The 27,924-nt window shown below is 38.6% G+C and overlaps 1 protein-coding gene across 1 annotated transcript in view; it reads left to right on the plus strand.

The window, feature by feature from the left end:
• Nucleotides 1-27,436, plus strand: part of HOMER1 (homer scaffold protein 1) — a 96,065-nt gene extending 68,629 nt beyond the window's left edge. The window contains exons 6-9 of the mRNA XM_055699740.1: nucleotides 2,602-2,758; nucleotides 16,476-16,586; nucleotides 18,248-18,328; nucleotides 23,730-27,436. Of these exons, the coding sequence (XP_055555715.1) occupies nucleotides 2,602-2,758; nucleotides 16,476-16,586; nucleotides 18,248-18,328; nucleotides 23,730-23,918 (538 nt within the window). The 3' untranslated portion in view covers nucleotides 23,919-27,436. The remainder of the gene's footprint in view (nucleotides 1-2,601; nucleotides 2,759-16,475; nucleotides 16,587-18,247; nucleotides 18,329-23,729) is intronic.
• Nucleotides 27,437-27,924: the final 488 nt, after the last annotated feature.

Below are 27,924 nucleotides of genomic sequence, written 5' to 3' on the forward strand. Positions count from 1 at the left end.
ATGTGGAGTTTTGTAAGAAAAAGGATAAATTTGAATAGTTGGGAAGTCATTGTATATTATCAGATACAAAACCAGACTGATATAACTAATATGTTTCAGTTTTTGTGGAGCCATAGTACAATCTGTAGAAGATAGAGCAGAAATTATTTGTAGAAAAAAAGCAGTACATGCTACAAACAAATAACACCTGCTTTACAATAGACATGTTCATGCCCACTATGTAGATCTCTTAGGGATAAAAAGTATGACTGAGAAATAATAGTGGTGCACTCCTGTTGAAAACAGCCTATTTAAAAATAACCAGCTCCAAAGAAACCTTCTAGCTTTTGAACCAGGGTAGCCGTAGCAGTAATAGAAAAGACATGCTTCATATTTAATGCTGACATTCTAGTATACGAGCAGTAATTTAAGAGCTCTTGACTGTTTTCTTCGGAGGTAGTAAGGGCACTGGACAAAGATGAAGGTGAAACATGCCACAAATTCCCCCTCACGTTATTATTCAGCACTGCCTGAGAGTCTGTCCTCTGGGATCTTCATGGCTTAGAAGTTTACCTTTTATCAGCGTGGGTGTACGCATTATTGCATTGAAAAAAATCCATTCACTTCTCTGTTTGCATATTAAATTAGGATATATAGTAATGAACCAGTTCTCATCCTGTAACTGTCCCAGATACAAAGCTTTTAGTCTGCTGTATTACATCAATATAAAATCTTGTGTGTATATTTCTTCCGTGGGGAAAAATGAGTAGCAAGGCACATCTTGTAAACATGTATAGGCGTCACACGCACAATTTGCTACTAGTCCTGCCATAGCAGGACAGCTAAGAAGAACCACTTCCTTGCGTAAAATGGCTGGAAAGGATATTTGTTTACTATATCAGAACATCAAGGAGGGCTTACAAATATGACAATGAAGTAGATTTTTTTAGCATGTTTTTTACAGAATTTGTCAATCTGCTGTGCCGCTCTAAGTGAAAAGTAAATCTGATTAGAGAAACAGAAGATTAGGCATTGTTACAGGAATTTGTTCTCATCTTCAATATGCAAGCCAGTGTTCCCTGATGAAGTAGGCTTATCATTATTTTAGTTTGGTTGTTTAAGATTTAAAATTTCTGGTGGTGAACTTCTAAACAGTTGAATAGATCATGAAATGCTAGAGTGATTTGAAAGAACCTGTATTCCTTTTCTGAAGGAACTTGTATTGCTGTTCAAAGCACCATATTTGGAAGGAAATGCTGGAGTGTGGAAGAATCAGACATCATGTTTTAGTGAAATGGTAGATGTGATCTGAGTTGGTAATGAATGTTCCTTGGTGGCTGGTTCATTTTCAATACCTAAGAAGCATTCATAGGAGTCACGTGCTTTGGTGGGATGGGCTGTGCATGCGGATGAAGTGGAAAAAAGAAACTTGGTGGACAAAATGGTGGCAGACTGTTTCATTGTTCATATCTACAAAGTTAAACAAAACAATAAGCTTACATGCAAAATAGTAATAATTTATAGTTAAAATAAGCATATTAAAATATTTATTATAATAAATAACTAGACTGTAGTAATTCCTCATAATTCATCACAAACCTATATATAAAACGACATTGGCCAGAGTTACAGGTCTTTGGTTTTCAATGATGCCTGTAATAGTAAGGTAATTAGGTAAAATGAGTTATTTTCTGTATGTAAGTGTAGGTGTGCACCTCACATGCTGTTAGCATTGTACAAGTAAGCATTAACAATCTATTTGCATACTAATATATCCACCTGATGTGTTTGGAATATTTTTCCCTTGCATACTGAGTGCAAAGATAGGGTCTGTGGATGGTGGCAAACTAATTACCTGTGAAAATCAAAGACCTGTGTTTGCTCAGAGAATAATGAATTTATAGGCAGATACTTCCTCTATAGGCTGCTTCAGTAAACCCCAACATCAGCTTCCTCTTTGCAAAAAAGCAGTAGTATCTCTGTGCTCATGCTCCTTGATCTTTAGTCTCTTTGCTGATATTACTGAGGAAGGGCATATTAATGGAATTATGGGGTTGAAATTTGAGATCTTTGAGTTTGCAAGTACAAATTAAATATGGTATTTGATAAAGCATATTTCAGGGATAGCAGGCTTGCGTTAAGACACTAAGCTGTAGTTCCAAAGCACTGTATTAGCTCTCTTTAGTCCAGTTGGTGACAAATCTTTTTCTACTGTATTTTTCATGAAGTAATAGATTTAAAAAGCACTTTAACTCAATATGTATATATTAAAATAGTGATTAATCATATATATATTCTGGAATTACACACTGTTGCTTTTGGGAAGCTGATGTGGATTTCATCATCCTTAATGTTTTATAAAAAAAAAAAACCAAACAAAAATGCTGTTCAGCTGGGAGGGTAGGGGTTCTTTCCCAATAATTATATACATGTATTTTCTGAATGTATTTTTTTGATGATTTGAGCATTTGGATTCTCATTTGGACATTCAGTCTTGGGATTTTTGCATAGTTCTGTTTTTGCTGGATATTTTGGGAAAAAAATAATTATAAGACCTTTTAAATAAATAAAAAAAAAAGAAGAGATTTGGGGGCTCTGACCATTCTCATTCTGTCTGTGCAGTTCGACAATCAGCAAGCATTGGGAGGCAGAACTGGCCACACTCAAGGGTAATAATGCTAAGCTCACAGCAGCCCTGCTGGAGTCCACTGCCAATGTAAAACAATGGAAACAACAGCTTGCTGCGTATCAGGAGGAAGCAGAACGTCTTCATAAGCGGGTAAGTCTAGGCAAACAGCCAGGATCCTTGAGGTGGAAGTACTGGTGACTGTATTCACTCACTTTCAGGTAAAACAAGTAAGTTTATTTTGGGGGCTTTAGGTTAGTCTTTGAGACAGAAATTAATGATTATTTTAAAGCACACAGGGTTCTTCCTCTGGGAAATTCTTTTCTTTGTAACAGTTCTTTTTCTGCAAAGGGTATTGTTGCAGGAAGAGTTATCTAACCTTATGACATGCTTGCCGGCTTTCACTCTTCACTTGATGCCATCACATCTGTTTCAGGACCTTCTTTGTAGCATTACACTTAAGTCCCTCTTGCATTTAAGCCCACAGAAACCCGACACAAAATCTGTAAGTTAAAGAAACCCTGTTGTAGTTTGCACATATAACAAACAGCTTCCTCTCATCCTTGCACCTGAAGAAAACTGAAAGTAGACTCAAAGTCATTATATGCAATTGGAGATCTGCTCCAGCTTTCCTTTCATACAGGAGGAGGTGGGTCCTGTTCTTTTCACTGTAAATTTTGCAGAGGTCATTTGGCAAACCAGAAATTAGTGCTCAGTGGGGGAAGGAATGGCAGTGTTTGAGGGAGGAATAAAGCATGCAGAGTTGAAGGCTGCATTATGAAAACAGGTATACTCATTTCTCTTCTCTTTTCACATGTAACTCTTTATATGTTGTATAGTCTGTTGACCTTCATCCATATAACTTTGTCATTGTATCTTATAACACATTTTTGTGCAAAGTGAAGGCAAGGCTAGCACATGTATGGAGGGAGGATGTCTGATGAAGCTGTATTTTGTTAGTATCAGTTGACTTAGAATCTAAGTATCAGGAGGATGTACTTAGTTAAAAAAATACAAACAAACAAAAGCATTGCTTTTTTGCATGACAACAGGTTTCATGAGTATGCTGACAGAAAGGGAAAGGTCAAGTAGCAAACATTGTGGACCTTTTAATTTGGTTTTGTATGCTGTACTTATGTATATGAAATAAGGTATGGCAATTACAGTTAGCCAGATCCTGCACACTGCAAAGTGTTCTTTCAGACCTGTGCTGGACTGGACTGTACAGACTGTACTCGAGGCTGTTAGTAGTCCCAAGAACAAGCCTTATATGTGCCTGAGAGGGGAGAAATTCAGCAGGCTACATCTAACCTGGGGATGTGGAAGAGTAGCAAGAGTTCTCCTGAGCTTGAGAAACTGGGGGAAATGGCAGGTTGTTGGGGCTGTCCTGTACCTAGACTGACTTGCAGATAAGGATCCTGAATTCCCAGCCAAATGATTTGCTAGGGAAGAATGACAATTTCTGATGGACTGTAACTGTGTGTGCTATAGGTGGCTGGATGAAATGCATGGAGTGTAATTAAAACTCGTGCTTTTTGCAAAGTGCTTTCAGTTGAAGAAACCAGCAGTTTCTGACAAAACTGCTTTGCCTCAGAAACTTTCTAGTTAGGCACAGCTTGTCACGTGTGTTTTAACAGAGGGAGACTTTGGCTTTGTCTGTCATCTCATTTAAGCTTCTCCTTTGGAAGGGTGGGAGTTGTAACCTGTGCTCCAGGTTTATGAATAGATGATTAGTCATTGAGATAAAACTATTTAAATTAAAACCTTATATTAAAATTACTATAGTGCAGACGTTCAGGTGGATTTGACCACCAGATAGACTTTATAGTGAAGAACTCATCACTGAAATGTGGACATAATGAGGTAGCATTCTTCCTAATAAAAGATATTAACAGCTTTTGTTGCAAAGCTGAGCCAATACAGTCCTTGCCTAAGAAGGAAAAACAAAGTAATACATAACAACAGCAGGTTCATTTGCTGTGAGGAGACTCAACCAGACAAGATGGGCAAAGGTCCCCTTTTCTTGACTGTCACTCTCAGTCAAATCTTACAAAATCTGTTACTGGAAAACAGAATTAATGTATATAGGAATTTTTAGCATGTCACTTTGCTTTTGTATGATACTACAGTTAACAGAAGTAGTAATAAGTTCTTGGTCGCTACATTCATTAACAGCTGATGATTTTTTTATGATCTTTGCCCAGTGAATTTCCTGAAATTCTTTTGTTTTCCTGATGGAATGCAAAATCTGATACCATAGGATTGTCTGCACTGTCAGGATGGGATCATGATCACTATTTACATGCCTTTATTAAACGTTTCTGTAATCTGTGACCTCGGGGCTTGTTGATACCTCACACGGAATGAAGGAACACTCTGTCCCTATGTCTCCCTGGGCATGCCTGTCAATTACTAGGGCTCGTTCGTCAGGAGTACTGCCCTCTGTTGGAATTGCTTGTAGAAAAATCCAGACTTGGTCAACCCAATAAATCGAATTCTGTAGGCAAACGTATGCAGACTGTGTAAAAAAAAATAATCAATCTCAATCTGTTATCCATACGATGCAATACATGAGCTCTTCTAACATGCATGCTTGAGGCTGACCTTCCACACTGAAATAGTGCCCCATTTAAAAAAGAAACTGCAAGCTTCTGTCTTACATGGATCGAAAATGTGCTGTTGAAATGGCCAATCCAGAGACTGTTGGTGATGGTACAAGTGGTAGCAAGCAGTGTTAAGTAACTGTGTTGTGTTACCTTCCTGTTCAGTTCATCTGTTACGAAGCTCAGCATAAACGTGTAGCTGCAGTTGATCCAAAAGATGTTCCTCAAACTAGAATCATTCTCACCCGAGATTATGTAGAAGTTATATATCAAGTCAAAGATGGTCATCTTTTTTTCTTGTAATTCTCAGAGGGGCAAAAGCATGGAGTGAGTGTCCCAGTCTTAAGAAAACGAAGGTGTTGAGCTGATTTTGCTTCTGTAAGTGCTTGTCTGTCTTCACAGGATAATCATCTAGATATTCCTGTAGATATACTGTTAGTCAGATGAAATGGACTTCATCCTTAGTTCATAGAATCACAGAATAATTTAGCATGGAGGGGAACTTTGGAGGTTATCTGGTCTAATTTTCCACTGAAAGCAGGGCCAGCTTTGAAGTTCGTTCCAGCTTGAGGGCTGGTTCAGGTTGCTCAGGGCTGTGAATGAAATCTCAAAAAAATGAGTTCTCACAGCCTCTCTGGGCAGCCTGTTCTAATGTTTGACCACCCTTGTCAAATTATTTTTCCTGATTTCTTATCTAATTGAAATTTGCCACGCTGCAACTTGCATCTGTTGCTAGTTCAGAAGAAAAATGGGGGTTGATCCAAAAGAAACTTTGTTGAGAAAAATTAAATAGACTGGATTTTTAGAAATACTCATAGGAAAAATGATTTCAAGGAGAAAGAAAAATTTGGAAATTAGTTTGCATGTTCAATTGTAATGTAGTAGTTGTTTTATATGGAAAAGTTGTCTGTCACAGCATCTTGCCCATTGGAGAAGAATGTGTGTGGATATGTATGCATTGGAGGGATACGCTCACTTACAAGATCATAGCCGTCTATAAAATAGATCAGTCTTCAAAATGAAGAATGGTACTGCTGACATCAGCTGCTATATTTATTTCAATTTAATAATACATTATGTGGTTTATATATAATGTAATTGTGGTATTCAATCCTTAGGTGCTTTAGGTTTATATAAAAGTTTTGGTGCCTGAGTCATCTGTCCGCAAACTACAGTAGACTCGTATCCTCTGTCAGGTGTGGGGTGTGAGGGGAAGTAATGCGTATTGATTAGTAAACTTGGCATTGTTATTTCCATCTTTAGTTTCTTCTTTATATAAATAGCCTTATTTGTAATAAATAGACACTTACATGAAGTGTCCTCTTTATATTAAAAAAAAGACTATTGCTAATACTTTTAGTAGTTGACCTCTTATGATGTTTTTCCACAGTTTGAAATTTGTCATGTTTTATTTACAAAAATCCTTTGATTTTATATTGTATCTTATTCTTTTATCTTCTATTCTTTTCATTCACTGTGTTAAACAGTGCAGTCTCGTGCAGCATTTGCTGTAAACTTTGCTTTTTAAGTTGTTTTATATTATTTTAAGCCCAACTTTTTTTATTTTATAATTGTTTTCAAATTTGACTGAAATAGATTGTTTCACATTGTTAGCTTCTAAAAATACAGAAACAAAGCTGAAATGCCCCTTTCTTTGACTGCATTTTTTAAAAATAATTTAATTTATTATTTACCATTTCTGATAAAGCGTAAGATTTACTCATCTATAGTTTGGTTTTTCGTATTAACCTACATCTGTTTGCTTTCTCTGAGGACTTTATGTTCCTTTTTCCAGTTGTTCTCTGCATTAATAATGCCTAAAGCTGAGGTGAAAGGGAATACAGATTCAGTGTGGCTGAGTGCAAAGTTCTCAATAAATTAAAGTGTTATGCTCTGTTCTGATATATTGTGAGCTTAAATCAGAAATACTGTACTTTGGTATTTTGTCAGACATATTTTTTACAAGTGTGCTAAATGACTGTATGGACTTCTTCTAAAATACAGAGATAATAGTTCTGGAAAGATGTGATGCCAAGTCAAGAGCCTAACTGGGAACTCACAGCCTTTTCTCCTCTAATCTGTTCAGAAGCTACTTAGCAACAAGGATTTCCCCTAAATGGGGTTGGGGAGCACTCCTGCACACCTTGCATCACTTTTTGAAGTCAGGAGGCATTCACAAATTTAGAACAGCCCAGTAGCAGAAAGAAAAACCCTGACGTGAGCTACTTTAGAATAGCATTGATACTAACATTAATCCTGATACCACAAAAAGGAAGGGATTGAATGGTGTGAATTATGGGAAGTAACACAAAGTTCTGCCTTTGTCACGTTAAAAATGAAAATGATGGATTCTTTTTTCTTGCATGCTAACTGCTAAAGTAAATCATTCTATGACACTGGGCAATAGCACAGAGTAATAACACCAGTGCATAATGGTAAGAGCTGCAGTCCTTGAAGACCATTCATCTGCAGGAAAAGACATCTAAGATAAAAAGGGATGAAGGGAAATGATCAAGCTCTTGGGTATTCCTGAAAGAACCCAGAGGTAAACTCTTGAATCTAGCTTACTATTTTACTAGGATTTCCTAGGAATTAAGGTAAAATTAGCCTGTTATGTTCTGGTTCTTTTATTCAATGAATGGAATAAGTATGAAGTCATCAAAACAACGTGACAAATAATGAGCCCAGATTTCACTACTTGTTAAAAGAAATTTTAAAGTGGATATTAAAATGCATGAGAATATAGGAATAAGGCCATGGTAATTTTATTGAGTTATTTCTGTGCTTCTTAAAGAAAACACAATCTGTAAAGCAGTTACTAAAGTCCACAAGAAGTATGGAATGCTATATAGGCCATCTGCTCAGATTACCTATAGAAAACCTTTGCAGACCCTTTAGCGGTCACCTGCACATTTCCACCAGCTGCATTAATAACAGTAACTAAAACTAAATTTTGAACATGCAGGTGTGATGAAGATGCTTGTTGAATCAGAGCCCATACTGTGGGCTTCATACTTGCTAGAAGTCTTACTAGCACCAGTGTGGGACTATCATGAGTAACTGGTTTTATGAGGCTAGGGAGGCACATTATCTAAAAGTGGAAATATGAGAGATGGTGACAGAAAGTGTAGTAACAAAAAATTTATGAATGGAGTTTGGATTAAAAATTTATTGGCAATGTACCTTTTTTATGTGATGCCTATCTCTTGTCATCCTCCCTTTAAGACTGCATCCCTCCTACCCCGCTGAACAACACAAATTTATGTTATATTTAAATTCAGTTTAATTGATTAAAGAAAAAAGTTATCCAAGAATTAACTTCCTTCAAAAGGTACTTTAAATAGCATGTGGCTAGATAGCAGCTTGCTACCATTTGTTTATAATGAAAATAGATTGTTTATAATGAAAAAGTATTTTGCAGGGTAGGTATGGGTAGCTTGGAAATTTAATCAAAACAGTGGGATTATAATTTCGTTAGTACCTGTCTATGCATTTATTTAAAAGAAATGTGTGTGCAGATGGACAAATTCTGAGTGCACAAAAAATGGTCAATGAAGTCCATATATTTACATATGCAGTCCTTTCATCTGGAATTGCAAGCAAACTCTTGCTGCACTAGAAACTCCTGAAAAGGCAAAAAAAAGGGCAGCTCTTGCCCAAGTGAGGTCATAATGTTAAATATCGACCAAGTTTTCAAGAGACATTCTGCAGAGTATTAGGGTTTTCTATGACATAGTAGGATCTGGAAAGACTAATTATTCTAACTGTGATAATCGAGTTTTTAGAAGACGTATGGGAATATAGTGACTTTTTTATTTTTGAAATTGCAATCCTGCCTTAAAAAAGAGTTTATGTTTCAGAGCAGGCTGGAATTATCTGCATAAGGTTGGTTATCCTTCTTGCAGTGGAACTAGTTTCTAATAAAAAGAAATCCAGGGTAATATTTTAAAAATCCTTGAGAAACTGCTACAGATGGTTCCATGCAGAAACCTTCTTTGCATGGCATTAGGGGAGGTCAAAGGAAAATACAAGCATTTTATTTTAGGGAATATGTATGTTTTTTTCACATGTACATTTTTGCTCCTCCAATATCCATTTCAGCTATGATAAGTTCCGTATTTTTTTTGGAATGGTAAATGTTGTCAGTCTTGATGTTAGACTATCACAGGATTTCCTAGGACAGGATTTATGTATGATGAATATATGGTGAACTGAAGGCAAAGTCTTTTCTGTCTTCTTCCATTTGTCTTGATTTGTTTTTACAGCAGATTTGCATTTAGGACCAAGATTATTTCATTAGGGTTTTTTTTTTTTCCTGGGAATACACTTTCATGGAATGTGTCATATACAAGATTATAATTTGCAAAAAACCCCAAGCCACCAACCAAACTACTGTCAGAGTACTCTGAGAAAGGGGCAAAAATTAAAAATTCAGGGAAGGGTTTCTCCTCCTCATTTCATTTTTCTACAAAACCTAAGAACAGTGTTAAGATCCATTTATCTGCAAGTTATAAAAAGAATACTTTGTGCAGGCATGCCACAAAAGTCTGCTGTAATCAAAGCTCTATAGAATGAAATATATCCTGTAATTCCAAAACTGCTGGAGAATGAGGAAGTTAATGGATTTAAATCCTCAGGATTAAAGGATAACATACCTGTACTGTGTTTGCTATTGCATGTATTTAATCAGCTGGCCAGGTAGCAGGAAGAAGTATTTGCTAATTATGTTGCAGTGAAAGAGATGTTCCCTGAAGTTAGTATTAGCTTTATCAGTTGCAAATAATAATGCATGGCTGAAGCTTAAAGCATTGATTTTAGTAAACCTTGTATTTTCAAATATTCCTACTGCAGTTTCATCACTTTCTTCACAAAAATCAAGCAGATGATGAATTATTCCTTTTTCATCTCTGTAGACATGACTAACTGTGGAAAACATTTTGATATTTCCATGGCTTGAGGCATCTGTGTCCACAGAGAAAAATGTGTCCTTTGCAGCAAAATCTTCAATTGTTTTCTCTGTTGAAAAATGTAATATGTTGTTGGTAATTCACAAAACTCCTTCCTGCCCCCAGGTTACCATTTTATCTATGGGTAAATCATGGAAAACGACAATAATTAATTTGCTGTCAGAAGTGATGTATATGAATAATACTATGCTGTGCTTTTTGTTATTTCAGCAGCAACCTTGAAAAGCAATTCTCCTTGTTTTCTGCATTTTCACATTTCTTAGCACCAAAAACCTTTCCAAAGTTTTTTTTTATTTTTGAAAGCTATACTGGAATTATTTTTATGACTGGCTTGTTGTGTGCTGTCTTGCATCGTACTGCCCATCATGAAGAACTGAGAAGCTTCTTCTACATAAATTATGTGCAACATTATGCAGTTATTCCTGGCTTTGCTGAGCCATGCAACATCATTTCTTTTCTCCTTGTGGAAAGCAAAGAGCTCTTTTTTCTTCGTAGGATGTTCATCTTGAATTATTGATGGAATAATGTTGTCCCAGTCACAGTTATGATCCATTTAGGGATGTAACTCAGTCAGCTAAAAATACATAATTAATACCTAAATTCTGTCTTTTATGTGAGCACTCTGCCTGTTCATCCCTGTAGCCTAGGCTAGTAGACCTTGGATGTTGCATTCCACAGTAAATAGAAGAGATAAAAATACCTTTAGGAAACAACAGATTAATTTTGTCAGGCTTAGAAACCAGGCTAAACCTACACTGAAAATATGTTGGCAATATAGGTAAAAAAATGGATGGCCAGGTTTAAAGATTGGTGGGGAATGCAGTTACATCCAGCTGGCGGCCGGTCACCAGTGGTGTTCCCCAGGGCTCACTACTGGGGCCAGCTCTGTTCAGTATCTTTATCGGCGCTCTGGACGAGGGGATCGAGTGCACCCTCAGTAAGTTTGCAGATGACACCAAGCTGGGCAGCAGCGCTGATCTGCGGGAGGGCAGGAGGCTCTGCAGAGGGGTCTGGACATGCCGGACCGATGGGCCGAGGGCAGCTGGATGAGGTTCAAGAAGGCTCCGTGCCGGGTCCTGCACCTGGGTCACACCAGCCCCACACAGCGCTACAGGCTGGGGCAGAGCGGCTGGAAAGGGCCTGGTGGGAAAGGGCCTGGGGGTGCTGGTCGGCAGCCGGCTGGGCATGAGCCAGCAGTGTGCCCAGGTGGCCAAGGAGGCCAGCAGCACCCTGGCTTGTGTCAGGAGCAGTGTGGCCAGCAGGGCAAGGGAAGGGACTGTCCCCCTGCACTGGGCACTGGTGAGGCTGCACCTCGAACCCTGTGTTCAGGTTTGGGCCCCTCACTGCAGGAGGGACGTAGAGGGGCTGCAGCGTGTCCAGGGAAGGGCAACGGGGCTGGGGAAGGGTCTGGAGCACAGGGCTTGTGAGGAGCAGCTGAGGGAACTGGGGCTGTTCAGCCTGGAGGAGGCTCAGGGGGGACCTTATTGCTCTCTGCAGCTGCCTGAGAGGAGGATGGAGGCAGGTGGGGGTGGGTCTCTTCTCCCAGATGACGAGTGACAGGATGAGAGGAAACAGCCTCAAGTTGTGCCAGAGGAGGTTTAGATTGGGTATTAGGAAAAAAATATTCACTGAAAGGATATTGAAGCATTGGAACAGGCTGCCCTGGGAAGTGGTTGAGTCCCTGGAGGCATTTTAAAGATATGTAGGTGTGGCGCTTCAGGGCATGGTTTAGTGGTGGACTTGGCAGTGTTAGGTTAACAGTTGGACTGGATGATCTTTAAGGTCTTTTCAACCTAAATGATTCTACCTTTCTGTATTCTGAGCTGCCTTTCGTCGCATTTCTTCAGCAGTGGAAGTAATTTTTGTATGAAGTTTAGAAGGAATTTAATGATTTGTTGGTACTGAATTTAATATGCTGAATAAAAAACTATTCTTCTTTGAGATCAGAAATATACAGTTATCTCAGGGAAATGCTTTGAAAAAATGAATCAACCTGCAGCAAATATAGTGCAGATTCATTCAGTCAATAATTGCTTGAGGAAGGTGACCACTCGAAATATTTCTGTCATTCCCACTTCATTGCTTCTGTCTAACTGAAGTTTTTGCTTGCGAAGTAGTTGTCTGTGTTGGGGTTCAATGCAATCTCGTCTCTTGGTTTCTTTGTGATCTGATGTGTTTTCTTTGAGAGATTCTTCAGTCTTCTGAAGCTTTGGGCAGTTACTGTCTTAAGCTCACACCAAGGGTGTTACTCCTTGTTATGTTATGTGGCCCAAAGCCTCACTCCTCTGGTTTTCCCAGCAGCCGAGTGTACACTGGCTGTCTGCTGCAATGGAAACTTCTGCCTAGCATCCTCCTCTATTAATATGCTGTTGACCCTAGATTAAAATTTGCATAAAACTCCAGAATGGCCTCTGCTGAGAAGGTCTGGGCTCTGCCAGAACAAGTTGCTTTGCTGTCTTATTTCAGCCGATGTATTTCTAATGAAGTATGCAGTTAGGTATTACACCAGCCATATACTCAAAGAGTTAGCTCATTAAGTAGTCACTAAAAAGCCCTTTCAGATTTCTTTTCCCTACATACAATCCTTACGTGGATGATAATTGCAAAATAAAGAAGCAGAAACTAAGAACAATTTTTTTTTATTTATTTTTTAGTCTCAAATATGAAGCCATAGTATTAACTTTTTTTCAGATATGCAAGTCAGTGCAGTCTTATGATAGTACAATAGAACCTTGTTTAATCAGTTATTGTTCCAAGACTGTTCTTTCAGTCTCAATTCTATCCTGGAAACAAGGCTTAATCACAGGTACATTGCTCAACGTTGTTGTTCAAAGGCTTGAATGATTGATTGAGCCTTGCTTTTAAACACAAAACACTGAATGAGATGTCCCTGAAAATAGCATGTGGGAGGGTCAGACTAAAGCATTTTAGCTTCCTTTTATGTCCTCTTCTGTGCATAATGCATAAACAGTTATTTTTAATGATTTTTGGACCATTGGTCATGAGAAAAATAAATTCAACTTGAAACAAGGAAATAGAGCAAGTAAATGCTATCCAGATTTTTGCCTAGAGCTTTATCTTTTGTTACTTCTGTGTTCAATTGCATATTCTTTATATTGCATCATTTTCTAGCCTATCTTACTCTACAGATTTTTTTGAAAGGGCCACAGTATGATTTTCTTTTTTATGGGTACATTCCAGTAGGTAACATCACGAAGATATTTGACATCTTTTCAGATCTCCATAGGAATGGGCGTTTAAATAAGTCAGTGATTAATGTAACCCCATTTTTTTAAATTGATTTTGTCTTTTTTTCCAACTTACTGATTTTGCAATGAACAGTAAACAGAACAGTTGAACAATGCATTATTTTCTTGCATAAGCGGTAAGAGATGGATGTTTGCCCAGAGAAAAGCTGGACCAGAGTAAGGCGTCACATCCCTTTTAGTGTTGGTAATTAATTGCCTTTCTGACAGCAGTTGCCTCTGTTGGCAAGGAGGGTTGTGAGAGCACTCCCTACTCTGCGCAAGCAAAATTAGTTATGTTTGCTTAAGCAATTTCAATAGGTGTCTTGAGTTAGTACGGAACAGAGCATGCTGGGGAGCGTTCATGTGAGCCACGCAGCTGGTGGGGCTGTTGCGGAAGGTGTTTTCAGCCTTCAGCTATACATGCGGCTGAGAGCAGTAACATTTCATCTACTGTAGTTTGATCCACCAGCCTTCTTGGATTCCAGCCTGCACCAACACATGCATCCTCTCCGTGTGTAGCAGCCCAGAGGAAACCATGTGGAGAACAGTGGTGGGTCTAAGCACTTCCTTAGTCACAGGATGAGACACCTCTGTACACTTGTTCCAAAGCACTAGGTGCTAGGACAGAGGTGGTTTGGGGACGGTTTTCTTCCGTCTCTCCAGTTGAGGTCTTAAACTTTCTGTAAATGAGTATTCACTGTGGCAGTGCTTGGTAAGAGCCAGTGGGTATTGCTGAGTGCAGCAGCTTTAAAAGAGGGATGGACCTTCCTGGAGGTTACCATACAACCTTGCAGTCTTTCACAACAGGTGGGAGAGGACCTGACACTGGGTTCCCCTAACAACCCTAGCCCTGGTTCAGAGGCTTCCACCTCCAATTCTACTCAGTTCAGCAGAAAAGCTTGGAAATGTTTCAGCAGTTAAACGTCAGAAGGTGTGAAGACTGGGGGGGTGGGGGTGGTCGCGGTGTGAGTGAGTTTGACAGTTCCAGAAAAATTCAGGAATGAGCTGGAGCTCTCCATAAACCCACAATGTCAGAAATAGAGGAACCTGTGTAGAACTGTGGCAGCTCTGCTACATAATGAAAGGTGCTGAACTGGGCAAAAGGCAATGAAACATGACTTCAAAATTGGCCCTATTTTGAGCAGAAGGCCTCAACCAGATGACCGCTAGGGTCCCCTTCCTAATTTACAGCCTAAATTACACTGTGCCTGCGTGATTCTTGCTGTATTTCAGTGTTAGTTCAGACACTGTGTAGACCTAGGTTTATCCCAGTTGATGTGTTCCAATTGTGCTTGTTTGTGTAATTGTAGTGGTGAGTACTGTAACAGCCACATTTGGTAGCATTCATAAAGAATCTAAATAGATGCATTTTTGTGTAATAGAAGCAAATTGAGAACATTATCTAAGACTTCAGTTGTAATGCTCAGTGGCATATAAAACGGAGCAAACTGCTATTACGTTTTGCCATGAGCACTGGCACTTGCACTTCTTCTGGGACAATTCCAGCAAATAACTTAGTTCTTTGGGGTGGGGGGTGGAGTGTTACGTTACCAAGCTGTGTCCTCATCCCTCATTCCCCTTGCCCCTCCAAGGAATTTGCTGTAATCTCAGTTCTCTCTATTTGTAAACCTGATGTGCAAAAATGTCTAATCACAGTTTTCCAGTAGAAGAAACAAGACTCATCATGGCTGTTACAGAGGGGCAGTTCATGCCCTGTGACTGAGAAAGGAGAAGTTGATAGGGATTTTGTTTTAATTTTCTTGTATTTCCTCTTGGCTTTCCTTTGACTTCACTCAGTAATCAACCTTTTGAACCTGCAAGTAGTTCAGAGTCTGAAATTACTGGCATCACAGTAGCTTCACTAGCTAGACTACACTGGTGCTGGAGGGCAGCAACCTTGATTCCTCAAGATGTTCTTTTATCTAAGAAATAAAATGGTCCCATAGAATGCCTGCCCTACTTCTCCAAGAAAACTAAAAGGAAACCTAAAGGTTTTCATTGCAGAATTGGGTAGCACTTTGTTCAAAGGAGTTTATGGGCCAGACTTGTTAGTTACTGTAGGTAGATGATGCAGCTCTGTTGAACACTGTATTCTAAGACTGACAGGCTCATATCTTCTGGAAAAAATAGATATTAGGTTTTAAATAGTATTTTTAACAGTTTAACAGTTTGTTTTTAAACAAAGAAGTTGTAGTGTACACATCCATGCAGACATACAGTGTGAGAGTTCTCTAATATTTTGATCTGTAATTTGAGAGATACATGAAGAGAGATTTTTCTGCATAGACTTTTGCTGCATGGATTTTATTTCTTCAGCGCAGAAGCTATTTTTTGACAACTGTTTGTCTGTGAAGGGCAGGATATTAACATCTCTTTGGTTAAAAAATTAAAAGGGCATACAACTGCCGGGTATCTTGACTTATCCAAGGGCAGATGGAGGGTGTCTGCTGTCTGCTAATAGAGGAACTGTACAAATCCAAATTGTGCCATGAGCTGTTGGCTTTGTAACTGAGAGATGAGATCCAAAACTAGAGGAAGTAAGAAGCTGGCAGCTGTACATTGGTGGCTGAGTGTCTATTGCATTGTTGATGCTGAGTCAGAAATTGAGACTGTGAAATGTTAATTGGCTTGCTAGGAAGTGGGTGGGCATTGTGGCTTAGTTGATTAAGATGGTGCAACATTAAAAAGTGTCAGATGGAGATGTTATTTAGACAGATCTGTGTTTAATTGTCTAGCCATTATTGTTTCTGAAATGGTAATTCGGCTGCTTTCATAAAATTTTCAATAATAAGTAAGTATAAGTTTTAATTAATGTTCTTTTCAGCCTGCAGTGTATTAAGTCTGTTTCCAAGAAGTCATAGCAACAATTTCATGCTAAAACAATTTGTTAAGGAATTTTATGCTAACTTCATAAGAACATCTTCACCATTTTAATCAACGTAAGTCACCCAGGACTAAGAGAATATTTTAAATGCAGCTATTGTTGCAAAGACTTAATAGTACCTTGAATTTGTTGAAATGAATTCTGTGTTTCTTATACTTATTTCAACAGGTGACTGAGCTAGAGTGTGTGAGCAGTCAAGCCAATGCAGTCCACACACATAAAACAGAATTAAACCAGACAATACAGGAGTTAGAGTCTACATTGAAGAAAAAAGAAGAGGTATTTACAGACATTTATTCTTGGCTTTTCTGTTATGTCATTTCTAAAGGCTTTCAATATTAAGCTTGTGCTGGCTGGTAAATACTGTATTATTTCCTGTAGATGTTACAAAGTAAATTTTTTTCCAGCTCCTTTGAAATTATTAATATTTTTCCATGTATATAATAACATCAGTCCAATATAGAACTGGGTGTCTGAACCACAAAAGAAGTATCATGTTTTCCTGTTTGCTTTTACCAAGCATCTCTGCAAAAGTAAAGTCATAAGTGGTTTCCACAGAGCAGTCATCACACTGATGCGGTCCAAATTCACTGAGAAGGGAAGCTGTTGTAAGCATGCTTTCCTTTTTCTGGAGAGCAGGGTTTGGAACAAGTAATAGATCAATGCCTTTTTCAGGCCGATCTGTTTTTCAGGCTATGTAAATATAGCTGACTTTTATGATCCCTAAGATCAGCCCTTTCCTTAAATGCATGCCAAGCCCTGGGCCTGAAACTTGATATTTGTTGTGCCATCTGCCTTGGGCTGAACCAGCAGAAAGAAAATAAAAGGAATTGGAGTAACACCTGCACTAGCAGAGGTCCTAGAGGAAAGCAGGTTTGTGCCACAGAGTGATCAAGAATTGCCTCTTTATGAATGGGGAAAAAGAGGTGGAAGGAGCCACGTATGAAGGATTGTTTGCCCCATTTGAGACCAAGACCTCTTGAACCCTCTGTGACAAGACATGGTGGGCGCTGGTGTGCCTGTTCAGAGAGGCAATGTGTCTTGAAGGGCCTTGCCTCCAGCAGGGCAGTTGTTAAGTGTTTCCATGAAGGATGCCGGAGAGGCACAGTAATTACAGAATATCCACCCAAAATGGAGCAAAGCCTTTCCAAACTCTGTCATACTTAAGAGATTAGCCTCAGGTTGGTAATGTTTCCCATTTTGGTGCCCATTCACTTTGAATTATGCTTAGCTATTGGTTGCAAAGAGATCTTTCAAAAGTTCTGGGATGGGAATATGCCCTTCCAGAGAAAAATACTTAATCATTTTAAGTTTGATACCTTTTAGTTTAATTATCTGTTTCTATTCTTGTTCCCTGAAAGTAAGCTAAGAAAAGGGTTCTCTTCAGTTCATTATATTGTCTGTATTTGTTAATTTTATACCTTGTTACTTTCTTGCTGAATTAAAGATACCATTTCTTTTAGACTCTCTTTTTACAGAAATCAGTGGTCAAAGCAGGCAATTTTTTGATGCTCAGCCATGCTGCTAGTGACATAATAAGCAGCTCACAGATGAAAATTGGATTTTTCCCTTGAAAAAATGGACAAGGGTAGATTCTAATACACTTCAAATTACAAAATTGTTTCTGTAATTACAAGGACCCTTAATTTCCCAGGAAAAAAATGTTTCAGATCTATTGTGTGGGAGAGGAAAACTTGGACTTGCATAAAATAAAATGCTTATCTGTTTATTGTTTATTCACAATGGAATTGCTGTTTTGGGACTGTGATTCAGGAGTATTGAGAGCAGGGCTTAAACTTCATGTGCTGTGATGGGCAGTAGTCAACTGCCAGTTTTGGTATCACTCCAGTGGCTTGCTCAGGAGAAGAAGTAGCCAGCTTACTTACACTGAGGCCAAGCCCATAAATGTGTTGCCTAGTAAAGTTGTTCTACTCCCTTAGGAAATAGAAGGATTGAAACAAGAAATCGACAATGCCAGAGAGCTCCAGGCACAGAGGGATTCTCTGACCCAGAAGTTACAGGTGAGCTATAATGCATCATCTTAATTTAGACAGAAGGGGAAAATGATCAAGTGGGCAGTTCACATCAGCAACTTGTGCAATATTTACTGAAAAAAATATGCAAGTTAGACTGCATTGCAAATGGTGGATTGAGATGATCCTTAGGAATTTGTATGAAAATTTCCACCTGCTCTAAGTTGCTAGTTTTACCTGAAGGAATAGACCCAAACTTCATTTACAAGTCCACAGAGTACTCTCAGGCTAGCAGAAACATATCCTGGGAAGTTCTGGTCTTGATTTCAGTGCAGTGTCTTCCCATAGGTCTTGTGTGCCACTGAAACTGTCAAGCTGTGTATCAGCAGGTTGGGATGAGTTTGTATTCAGCTTTTAAACATGCCCTGAGAAAGTAAAGGTTAAAGCATTCTTATGTAGTACACACTTTGACATTTTCTTGGAATTATTTGGAATCACTGTGTTTTTAGTGTTTTTTCTTGCTTGTTTCTTTACTGTGTGTAAAGCCAGATACCTCAGCCCACCAGAATCAGTATGCCCTTAAGTATATCCTCCCTTACTACATCTGAGCTCCTGTCTGTCTGTCGCTGGGCTGACCATCCAGCACACAGGCACCTCCCTTGTGAAACCTGCCTTTGCATTGAGGCTGACCCGAAGCTTAGGTGGGTTAAACTCTGCATTCAGACTTCAGAGTTTTGACAGGACTGGAAGCTCAGGCATTAAGTAGTTCCAAATCCAAAGGGCTGGAAAGGTGATCCTCGCTGTTCTGTGGCTCAACCTAAATCGTGCAAGCAAGACCCATCAGACCAGCCACAGCTTAAAAATCATTAAGCAAATATTCTTTGAAACACATTACATGAACTGGAGCTTCCTTGAATCTCAGTTTAACCTACAGAATAAACCACATAAGAACAAAATTAGTTTATTTGTCTTTCCCTGTTCTTAAGTCAAATTATTTGGAAAAAAGTATGTTATTACTTTAAACAGTCTTTAAAGATTGTTTTGAATACACCTCAGCTTGCCTGTTCCACTATTCCAAGATTGTTGCTGGCTTTAGGCAAAAATGGGAGTGTTCAGCTGAAGAGGTGTTTATCTGAGAGACTCGAAAGGGAGTTTATAATGAAAGTTGGAAATTGTTCAAGCAGTAGCGTATGCAGTAATTTCAGTGTACAATCATATGAAAGGTAATAGTGAGGCAGGAATTGGCTATCCTTAGCAAGCAGAATTATGAGAGACTAGTAAGAGATGAAAAATTAGAAAATGCTAGGTTTTTATTAAAATTTGACCTGATGAAGTCAGTAGCTTCCTTTTGGTATATCTATAACTTTAGTACCTCATGTTGTAGGCGATCAGTTTCTGAAAATAGGTCTGTATGGTTCTATTCAAGTAAATTTCAAGCTCACTTAGGATCTGAGTTAAAAGTTGCCTTTCTTAAGCTTAAAGCTTATTACTGACCTTACGCAACCCATCTAAAAGATCTTGAGTCTGCTGTAATCATCCTGCTTTGATTATACTGGCCTTCTCTGAGCCACTTCGCCCTACACCTGTGATGTCAGTGAAACAGTGTTTTCTTCTGTAGCTCCAGACTAACCATCTCACATCTGTTCACCTAGTTGACTCATCACCTGTTTTCAGGATGGTTGTCTCCAGGGTCTGTATCTGTTTGTCTCACTCTTTTTTTTTCTGCTTTATTTTTTCCTTTTTGTGCTTGCAAATGGATTATGAAACTCTAAAATATTTTGGAATATAGACTGTATGAAAAATGCTATACAAAGAAATTACTGTTTCAAGGTGTATTGCATTTCTGACACATTTATATCAGGGAATGAATTAGAAATAAAGCATTGGCAAATTCCAGTGAAAAGCAGTATGTTATAACTGTGAAGGGTAAGTATCAGGGCCCATGTTACTTAATAATTTCATTAGCAATGTAGAGAAGACATATCAATGAGTCATGATCAGTGTGACGCTCACAGTAAGTCAGGATGTCTTTATTACTGTGGCTGATTCCTAAATATAGATGTTGTGTATGGTTTGAATATTTTATTCAGATCCTTGCACTGAATTCCACAAAAGATTGTTACAGTGCAAACAACAAATATAACTTGTTAATAATTAATTTATTTTCTAAAAGAAAACAATGAATGACAAATGGTTGTGTCTGCTGTAAGAAAAGCTTGAAAAAAACCTATGTAAAATACACTTTGCAAAGGGCCTGGATCTATCAGACGAATCAGTTTATTGTTAGATGAGATTAACTGCAAATGAAGTGGAATGACACAACTGGGGGAATAGATTTCATTACATGGATACCTCTCCACTGCCTCCAATCAAGTAGCAACAATTTTGAGGGGGACTGATTTGTAATAGGAAACTGCACATGAGCTGGACATGAACTTGTAATGCAATACTATTGCAAAAATCAGTAATACTAATCTAGGGTAAATATGTGTAAGGATCAAATGTAAAATTTGGGAATGAAAAGCAACAGCTCCTGGCATCTTTCAGTTAGTTCTGCTTCCCACACATCACTAGATACGTTAAGCATAAGTTGGGGAAAACAAAACAGGAGAAAGTATGGGAGAAAGTGTATCTGAGGAAACGTTTGGGAAACTAGATGTAAATGGGTTAGGAAAGAGACGTCAAAAATGGAATAAAAATATGCAATCTGGAAGTTTAAACGAAAGAAGGGAGCTCTTCTGATTTGAAGAGATACAGGGCAAGGACTAACAACAGACTGTTAGCCTTTTACTGAATGTGGATGGAAGTTCCTACATCTAAAGTAAAGCTTTTGGTTTTACCTGGGTGCTCCCACCCCAACAGCTCACAGCAGAACAATTCCGCAGTTTAAGAGCCTCTGAGGAGGGCCGAAAGATGATTTTCGGTACTAGATACAGACCAGTGGGATGTTTTTCAGGCCCAGATATCAAGCAGTAAAGTCATATATGTATCCATGAAGTTGTTCAAAAGTGGTCTCTTTCATCACTGGCTTGCCTACTTACAGAAATTATCTCTAGGGTAAGAGCAGTGTCAAGGAGACTTCTAGAACACACACATTTGGTGAGAAGAGGAGCTGTGGCAGGAGAAGCAGGATGTGTGAGCAAACATGGGAAAACAGCAATCAGTTTAGTGTGAGCTGAAGAAAAGAGTGTGTCATTTCTGCAGAGCTGAGAGGACATTGAATTTCCTTTTTTATCCTGTACTGCAGTCACTTGGCCTCGGAGGGTCCTGAACCCATGCAGTCACTACATGGAAATAGTAATTGTCAGTGCTCGGTTTGGGGGGCAGGAGTAGGCTCGGTGAAAGAGAGCCTTCAGAGGGTATGGCTGAGTTGTCATCAGTTAGCTTGTTCATTTATACCCATGGTAGGGTAGCTAATCTCTACATAAGCATGTATACATTTTAATTTATACTGTTTCTACAAATCTTCTTTCCAGTTAGCTTCCTTTAGTGTTTTGGCAACTGTATTGTTCAGCGTTAAACAGATTAAATTAATTCTTCTCTTGATCCTGGCAGCAAGGAGTAGATTCCTGCTCTCAGCTGTGCAGTTTAAGGCCAGTGCTCAAAACTGTGATTTTTAACCTGCCCATTTACAAACTAGAAGGGAGGTATTACAGTTCACTGTGGACATAACCCTTGTTACAAGATCAGGTTCCCAAGGCTCTGCTTTCCCCACCTGCACCACTGCTGGGCACCTCAGAGCTCTCCCCCATGGCAGAGACTGGGAACCAAACTGAGCACCAGCCACACCACCCCACCCCTCCTCTGGCCAGGGCTGTGGTGGCCGGTCATTGCTGCCATCAGGACCCTCATGGGGGGAAATGTGTCTTGGCCCACAGACTTTGACAGAAGGCTGCTGTCTTATACCTGTTACTCTTGACAGCCCAAATACATACTCTGTATGGGTCAAGTTGTTTCTTACGGTTAGCTGAGATCTCTCCAATGTAAACATGAATATATTTGTTATCTTTGAGGGAGATGGAAGAATCATAAGAAAAACAGGGGGAGAGTCGGGGGCAGAATCATAGACTCACAGAATGGTTTGGGTTGGAATGGACCTTAAAGATCAGTCAGTTCCAACCCTCCTGCATGGGCAGGGACACCTTTCACTACAGGTTGCTCAAAGCCACATCCAGCCTGGCAGAGGATTTTCTTATGCCAAATCTCCCTCCCTACAAGCTCTGTGAAACTAGCCATAGAAACTCAGAGCAGGCCCACTGAAGCTTTGTGACACAAAGCTGCTGTAAAGGGAAGCGATGTTAAAAAAACGTTAACATATGCAAATATGAATTCACTATGCACTTTTCCAGAGAGTGGCTGCACAGGGTGTGTGGCTGTACTAAATACACTGTCTTTGTGCTGCTTCAAAAGTGTTTTTTGTAACTGAAATGATGAAATTTAGCACGAATTTATGAGATGTGCAATGAATGAGACAAATAACAATATGGCGTTCCAGACCCACGTGGCTGCAACATTAGTAATCTGATAGAAGAGAGGGCACCTGGTTTGCACAGACCTGAGCAGCCATGACCTCTGTCCTGTGTCAGGCACAAGCCAGAGCTGTGAGAGGTCCCAGTGGGCTGGTGCCAAGGGGCTTCTCTTCCTCATGCATGAGAGCTGAGCTTGCTCAGGGTCAGACCCCCTCAGCTGTGTGTAATGTGCCACTGCTTTGTCTTTCCACCCACTGTATGGGAATGACTTGTCCATAGGGCACTGGTGGCTCACATGCTTTCCCTGCCCCCGCAGCTGCACTACCATGGGGCTTGCAGGTGGGTGCTCCAGGGCACCATGCAACTAGACAAGACATTCAGTTTCACTTGCTGGTTTAAATTTGTTACAGCCCATGTCACCTTGACATCAGTCTTGCTAGTTCATGCTTCTGTCTTAATTTTCACAGTGAAAAGGCCTATAATGTGGGACAGGAGTAAGGTAGTACTGCTCCATCCTTTAAGCAGTATTGTGGATGGGTTTCTGTATAAGACCATTTAATGGGGACTGTGTCCTTGAGCAACTCATGTAGTCTAAATCAGGGAGTACTTGAACTTAAGTAAACCTTTGAGAAGCCGTTTTCAGTAGGTAGCACATTTCTGAATGATGGAAGCCATAACTCACCTGAGCAAGTGTATCACATCTGTTGTTCACTGACTGAATTTTATCCCTCTCCAAAAGTTTATGTCCTTCAGATGAATGACTGCAAAAATGGAGAAGTACCAGTACATACTCAGTTGTAGTAACAATTTGGGTTCTGGTTTTGCCTTAGTGGAATCTGTGAAGTTGTTTTTAAACAACTGTGGAAAACAAGTTGTTTTTAAAACGCAGTAGACAAAAATAGCACATGACTACCAGCAGGAGGTTAGACTGCTTTGTGTTTGCAGACAACGCATTAACATGTTATGTATTTTCTCTGAAGGAAGTAGAAATTCGAAACAAAGACCTGGAAGGCCAGCTGTCTGATCTAGAGCAACGTCTGGAGAAAAGTCAGAATGAGCAAGAAGCTTTTCGCAATAACTTGAAGACACTTTTAGAAATTCTTGATGGAAAAATATTTGAACTAACAGAGCTGCGAGATAACTTGGCCAAGCTAATAGAATGCAGCTAAAGAAAATGGGATTTCAGTGCCGATCAGCTTAAAGATGCACTGTCTCTCTTCATAGGACTGTGGTGGGCTGTGCATCAAAGTTGCACAAAATTAGAAAATGCTCCTCTGAGAGGGCTTGTTTTAAATTTGAGTCATATTCAATGTAAAATTTAGAACTCAGCTTGTAGCTAGTTGAAGAAAAAAATGACAAACAAAAAAACTTGAATTACAAATTACCTCCTTGCACATTATTGGCCACATATAACTTAAAAGATATTAACAGTAATTGAATGCAATCCTGTCCTAATTGTCAGTAATGGAAGAATTAGCAGTGTCCCAGGTCACATCCCCTTTTTGTGATAGACACAACATAGGTTATCTGCTGTTTTGTTTATTTAAGATATTTAATTGCAGTGTTTTGTGCAAGAACTTAGTGATGACAGCCCTGTATTTTGTTGTTCTTAATAATTTCTCAGGATACTTTGCACTGTGGAGAAGCAGTGCCATTACCAATTTATTCTTGCCAGGAGTGAGAGAGAGTTGCATCTTTAATTGAAACAAAGTTACTATAACTGCTTGTATAAAGTTCTTCCTTTTGGGTTTGGGTTGTTTTTTTTTTTTTTGGTTGGTTGGTTGGTTGTTTTTTGGGTTTTTATATATATGTATATACTGGAAGATGCCGTATTTCTTTATGGAGCTTACTCTGGTGTTCTACAGTATTGTCCAATGTAAGGTTTACTTTTTCATATGAATTCCATGTAATTGCAGTGAGATACTATCTTCCACTTAACTATATTTTAAAGCCAACTAATGATGGAAGGTGAGTCCCCCAGGGAAAAAAAAAAGGCAAAAAATGCCTGAGAATTTTAAATGTAAAATTTGACATGCACAGACAGCAAGGAATAGCCAGTTGTTTCCTGGCCTTGACACATATATAGAATATATATGTTCAATTAACTGTTAACCTGTTCTGCAGGAGACTTTTTCAGATAGTCACATGAATTTCAGGTTTTGTGAACAATGGCTTATGTGGAGCACTGTTTTATTACAGACTGCGTTAAGGGCATAGAGCTATTGCAAGGGATTACTCATACACTGAACTTGTCCAGCCAAGAATGCTGTTTCTAGAAGTTTTGTCGTCATAGCAAATTGAAATGGAGACATGTTTACTCTTTTATGTGTCTTCATATCACATCTTTATTGAAACTACAGCAGGCAATATTCTGAACTGTTAACTAAATGTTTAAAACAGGAAATTGAATTCAATTATCCTCAGTGAGCAGGTTTTAAAGTTGTTTTGATGTAATTTTAACAGACTTTTGGCAAACACACATTTCTTTATATAATAGATTTATTTAAAAAAAAAACAACCTCTTTGAAAGGTAAGCCAAGCATCGTGTGTCTTGCATCAAAGTACATTCTTGCCATAAATTGCTTGTAATGTTGAAGAGGGCTTTTTTAAAATGTATGAATGAGTGTCAGACTTCAGAGTCAAAAGATGCACGGACCTTTGTTTGCTCCCCAGATTTATTTGAATGTTAAACATGAAATCTAGCTGCTTATTAAATTTGTACAACACAATTTTCTCCACTTAGAGACTGCTATTCAAAACTAGAAAAGATAAGTTTGTTTTCATGTGTGTACTGTGTGTATATACCATATAATACACACAGGTTCTCCTTTATTTAGAAATACATGCTTTATTTCTAAAATACCGGGTTTTTTTCTTTACCAGTGATGCATCAGGTCTCCCCTGACTAGTCAGGAGAATGGTTTAGGTCAAATGCTAAACCATCATGTATTATACAGTATATAATGTAGACAATGTTTAAGTTTTTCCTCATATTTTTAGGTATTTTCTCACTTTATTTATTTATTAAAGGGGCGGGGGGGGGGGGGGGGGGGGGAGCCTGGTTCAGCGTGCTACTGGTTGAAAACTTTGTGGTGAGCTCCATGTTTTCCATTCAGTGGATTTTAGATGGTGGTGTGTATATCTTCATCAGGTCCAGATGAGCAAATACGACCTGTTTTTAATTTTCCTGGGGATGTTTGGGCCTGATTTTCCTGTCACTTGAGCTGCTGTAAACCAGATGTGTCCTTGATGTAATGTCAGCGACATTCAGTTAGGATAACATCTGTGGAAGTGCAAGGAGAATCTGCCCTCTTAATGCTCAATGGACATAAGGATGAAGAAAGAATAAAACCACATAAAACTGATGATGGAATAAATGTAATATTATTTTTAATGATATTATTATTATTGACATTTTTAAAGATATGATGTCATTTACATGTGGGAAAATAGTGGACAGAAATACTTCCACTTAAATTTTGTGAATATGTGTGGTACATGAGTATTTCTATGTATACGTACACACACATATGTATATACAGAACATGGAAAAATTTAGATGTGCACATTTTTAATATTTTCCTATTGAAATTAAATTTAACATTGGAAATTGATATTTGAGAATTTCTTTTCTCATAGAGTAGATATGCTTCATTTCTTTTTTTTTAAATACAATTACTGAGGGCTGCACCTTTGAATTCCCAAATAGTTGCCAAACATAAATATGGGATAAGGTGGATATACGTGCACATATAAATAAAATTATATTGCTAAGACTATTTTTACTGTTTATGTACAGTAGATGAGTGTTTTGAAATTGTGACCTACAGTTCATACTTCGGTGGCTATACCTACTGTAGCCCCTCCACTTGTGTTTTCAGATAAAAGTTTGCTGTTTTCAGACATTACTTTCCCAGAGACAGATATTATATATTGTATCTATCTTTGATGAAACCATGGGGATATCTATACGAGAAAACAGTGTTGAGTAGTATAGCCTGAAAACATGACAGTGAACTTGCACTGGAGGGGAAAGCAGTCACATCATGTATAACTTGTTATATGGCAACAACAGTGTTGTAAAAAAAAGGCAAAAAGAATTACCAAAAACATAACAGAAATAACCCCTGCCAAAAAACAGAAAACAAAACAAAACAAAAAATTAAGAAAAAAAAAAAAAAAAGGAAAAGAAAAGAAAAAAAAAGGAAAAAAGAAAATCAAAAGTACAGGGTGTTTATTTTGAAATACAATTGCTGTTCTCTGGAGAATGTACTTTTTCTTTCTTTCCTTAAACGTTTTCAAGTATGTGCAAGTGAGAGCAGCAGCTACCTTAATCTTTCAGGTGCTACTGGATTTTGCATTAGTGTGTTATGTTGTGAAATCCTGACTTTGACATAAATGATTTTTGTAAGTATATCCCGGTCTGGATAGTTAGTTTTTGGAGTGTCTTGTTCATAATCCATATGCCTCAATGATCCAGAAATTGCATTTTTCTATGTGGACGAAGTAAAACCTGTGAATTAATCTGTCTGTTACAGACTGGGATTTGCTTTTCCTGGCTAGTATGTCCAGGAAAGAGGAGAAGAAAATGAACTGATAATGCAGAAATGCTGTTATAAGGTCTCTAAAAAATACATTTTCAGGTAAAATATAAATAAATAAAGGGCTAAACCAGATGTAACACAAATTAGTATTATTTAATGCTGTTGGTGGCATTCCCAGGATAATTCCTTTAAAGAAGACCCTGCAAGAATGAACAATACGTCCATTAAAGATGAATATTTTGGGATGTGTCTTTTCAGTTGTCAGTTGTGAAAAGTTTCTGATTTCTGCTCGTTTTTCTACCAGTTAGGGATTGGCTTCAGGTTCACCTTCAATAAGAGGCTAAACCTCAGTTCATTCTGTCATCTTTCATATTCTGTACTGAAGTGACTACTGAACAGCACTCTGTGAACACCACATTCAAAAGTCAAAATCAAAACCTTTTTCAGAAGTACTGCATGGAGAGTGGAATGTGCAGACCTCAATTCTCTGTAGAACTGTGGGTATCAGTAAAAGCAGTTAATTTGGTTGGTTGCAGAAATCTTGGATCTTGAGCCCAATAATAAATCTGACTGGAGATTAGGTCTGGATGTCGAAAGAGGGATTACAAAAAAGCACCTTCAAGAAACTTCA

The sequence above is a fragment of the Falco cherrug genome, chromosome Z, assembly GCF_023634085.1.
Source record: "Falco cherrug isolate bFalChe1 chromosome Z, bFalChe1.pri, whole genome shotgun sequence".
Taxonomy (NCBI): Eukaryota; Metazoa; Chordata; class Aves; order Falconiformes; family Falconidae; genus Falco; species Falco cherrug.